This window comes from Gekko japonicus, unplaced genomic scaffold (genome assembly GCF_001447785.1).
Source record: "Gekko japonicus isolate JY-2015 unplaced genomic scaffold, Gekko_japonicus_V1.1 scaffold2711, whole genome shotgun sequence".
Lineage (NCBI taxonomy): Eukaryota > Metazoa > Chordata > Lepidosauria > Squamata > Gekkonidae > Gekko > Gekko japonicus.
Genome location: NW_015166503.1, coordinates 199,176 through 202,688, shown reverse-complemented (window position 1 = coordinate 202,688; position 3,513 = coordinate 199,176). Strand labels below are relative to the sequence as shown.

Sequence of the window (3,513 nt, the reverse complement as noted above, 5' to 3'; positions counted from 1 at the left end):
CCTCTGGAGGGCCAGCAACAGGGCAGAGAGGCTGAGTCCTTCCCCTGATAAGAGCATCAGAAGAGCCCTGCTGGGTCAGACCAGGGAGGGTCCATCTAGTCCAGCCTCCCGTCTCACACAGGGACCAGCCAGTCCCTCTGGAGGGCCAGCAACAGGGCAGAGAGGCTGAGTCCTTCCCCTGATAAGAGCATCAGAAGAGCCCTGCTGGGTCAGACCAGGGAGGGTCCATCTAGTCCAGCCTCCCATCTCACACAGGGGCCAGCCAGTTCCTCTGGAGGGCCAGCAACAGGGCAGAGAGGCCGAGGCCTTCCCCTGATAAGGACACCAGGAGAGCCCTGCTGGGTCAGACCAGGGAGGGTCCCTGTAGTCCAGCCTCCCGTCTCACACAGGGGCCTCAACCAGTTCCTCTGGAGGGCCAGTAACAGGGCAGAGAGGCTGAGGTCTTCCCCTGATAAGAACCTCAGAAGGGCCCTGCTGGGTCAGGCCAATGAAGGTCCATCTAGTCCAGCATCCTGTTTCACACAGTGGCTGCCCAGTTCCTCTGGAGGGCCAGCAACAGGGCAGAGAGGCCGAGGCCTTCCCCTGATAAGAACCTCAGAAGAGCCCTGCTGGGTCAGGCCAATGAAGGTCCATCTAGTCCAGCATCCTGTTTCACACAGTGGCTGCCCAGTTCCTCTGGAGGGCCAGGAAGAGGGCACAGAGGCCGAGGCCTTCCCCTGATGTTGCCTCCTGGCTCTGGGATTCAGAGGTTTACTGCCTCTGAATGGGGAGGTTCCCCTCAGTCACCATGGCCAGGAGCCACTGATAGACTTATCCTCCATGAATCTTTCGAATCCCCTTTTAAAGCTGTTTATTCCTGTGGCCATCAAAACAAATTGGGAGCAACTGTAGATGGAACAAGACTGGAGTGATACGGTCCCTGTGACCTGCTCCCGTCAGCATTCTGGCTGTGGCAGCCTGAACCACTTGCAACTTCTGGAGAGTCGTCAAGGGCAGCCCTGTGTAGAGCACATTGCAGTAATATGGGTTATATGTATGTTTTTAATTAAACTAGGTGATACATATTTTTAAAACTATGTGGTTTTCATTGCCCATTTTGTATTGTACCAATACATAGCTGAGTTGGTTAGCGAGAAGGATTCAGAGGTTTACTGCCTCTGAATGGGGAGGTTCCCCTCAGTCAGCATGGCCAGGAGCCACTGATAGACTTATCCTCCATGAATCTTTCGAATCCCCTTTTAAAGCTGTTTATTCCTGTGGCCATCAAAACAAGTTGGGAGCAACTGTAGATGGAACAGGACTGGAGTGATACAGTCCCTGTGACCTGCTCCCCTCAGCATTCTGGCTGTGGCAGCCTGAGCCACTTGCAACTTCTGGAGAGTCGTCAAGGGCAGCCCCGTGTAGAGCACATTGCAGTAATATGGGTTGTATGTACGTTTTTAATTAAACTAGGTGATACATATATTTAAAACTATGTGGTTTTCATTGCCCGTTTTGTATTGTACCAATACATAGCTGAGTTGGTTAGCGAGAAAGACTATAAATAGGAAGCGTAGACTGGGCAGTGCCTTTGGCAAAGCTGTTCAGGATGTAGGTTTAGAGCCGCTTCCGGAGGAAATGTGTGAGCCAGAGGCTAAAAAACTGTGAGCTATCTCACTCTAATTCAGCTTAGAGGGGACACTGATCCCCTCCGATGCTCCCTCTAAGTTGCGGAGTCTTGTGAGCTCCTGGCATTAAAGTCATGAGGAAGCGATTTGACCGCTGCATGACTTAGTTTGCTCTGGAAGTTTGAGCCAAAGGCTAGAAAACTGAGCTAGCTCACACTGACTCAGTTTAGAGGGAACACTGGTCCCCTCCTGCTTATGGGGGGAGACTGGGCCCTTCATCCTTCTGTGAAGTATCGACTGGAAACGCCGTTCAGCTGATCTAGGGATTTCCCAAAGGGACTTCCATCGTGTTCCTTTTTCTGGTACCTCAGTTTTTCAAAGCCGCATGGCTGAGCCTGCAGGCTGAACGCAGCGATGAGGCCGGGGTTGGGCTAAGGGAAGGGTCCCGAGAGTGGTGGGCCCAGGCGCACTAGAGGGCTCGCCAGCACCTTCCCTGGCGCCCCCCCCAGGTGTTCTTAGGAAGTGGGCGGGGCCAGGCGGGGCTTCTACCCTGCAGGGCTTCTGATTGGTCACTGAAGACTGAATGGACTGCGCAGGTATCTTGAAAGTTTCTTCCTCAGCAGTGGTCATCGCAGCATAAGGATCTTCACTGCGGTGCTGTGTGTGTGTGTGTATGCAAGAAAATATTTTTTAATTTTAAAAAAATTGATCAGAACAAAATATACAATACTCTAATACACATAATATAAGAACTTAAAATTGAGAAGTTAAAATTGAGAACTTGTATATGCTCGGAGAGAAGCAAAGGGGAAGTAACAATTCCTTTTAACTCAGTTAATTCAAAAACAGGTCATAGTCCTTTCTGTTTGGGGTAATATTGTTGCACCTGAGATATTCTGCCACCATATTCCACCCCTCTTCCTGACTAGCTTTCCACATATTTATGACGTTTCCCTCAAAGAAGGAATTGTTTGTTATTCTACACATTACATACATCTCCCATATTTTATTATACCGTTGCTATGCTCCTGCAGAGTGCAGGGGGTTGGACTAGATGACCTGCAAGATCCCTTCCAACTCTACCATTCTATGATCTTCGTAGGTGGTGTATCCAATTTCCAGTGTTTAGCTATTAATATCCTTGCTGCTGCCAACAATATTGAAATCAATGTTATATATTCTTTTGTCAGCGTACAGTCGTGCCAAATATCAAACAGCAACACTTTATAAGGAAAGGGATCCTTAACCATTTTTAAAATCTCATAAATTTCCCTCCAAAAGACCTGAATAACTGGGCAATCTCACCAGATATGGTAGGGGGTTCCTTTCATTCTAAAGTCCTTCCAGCAGTTTGGGCTAGCAGTTTTAAAAATATTTTTGAACAATTTGTTCGTTTTGAAAGGCATTCTGTTAAACAGAGTTTGTACCCGAAATATTCTGGAGTAACTGTTAGTGTTGCGCATAAACCTGACCTTTTGGCTCCGCCTCCTGAGGAGGCCATTTTGTAGTTGCGGCCTGTGGCTTGTGTTGGTATTCGAAAGGTGCCGGGGACCTCTGGGCTAAGCACAGTCTTTCCCCTCCAGAGTTTGGCTGACGCCCAGCCTCTGCCAAAGACCCCCATGGAAGAGGACCCGGTCCCCCAGCCTGACCCTCACCTGGACCAGCTGTCCGCGGAAGATGACTATGATGACGAAGACGAGGGAGAGGGAGAGGAGGAAGCGGATGAAGACGGCATGGATGAGGAGGCAAAGGTATTGAGCATGGGAGTTAGTCTGCAAAAAAATAAGTAGGACGCTGATACTTAGTGGTTAAGTGCACGGACTCCAATTTGGGACAACCAGGTTTGATTCCCCGCTCCTCCACTTGCAGCTGCTAAGAACATAAGAGACGCCAATGTTGGATCAGG

At 49.5% G+C, this 3,513-nt stretch overlaps 1 protein-coding gene across 1 annotated transcript in view; it reads left to right on the top strand.

Annotated features, from left to right (window-relative positions):
* Window positions 1-3,513, top strand: part of PRKCSH (protein kinase C substrate 80K-H) — a 43,499-nt gene that overhangs the window by 19,014 nt on the left and 20,972 nt on the right. Inside the window, exon 10 of the mRNA XM_015412227.1 lies at window positions 3,191-3,358. Coding sequence (XP_015267713.1) covers window positions 3,191-3,358 — 168 coding nt within the window. The remainder of the gene's footprint in view (window positions 1-3,190; window positions 3,359-3,513) is intronic.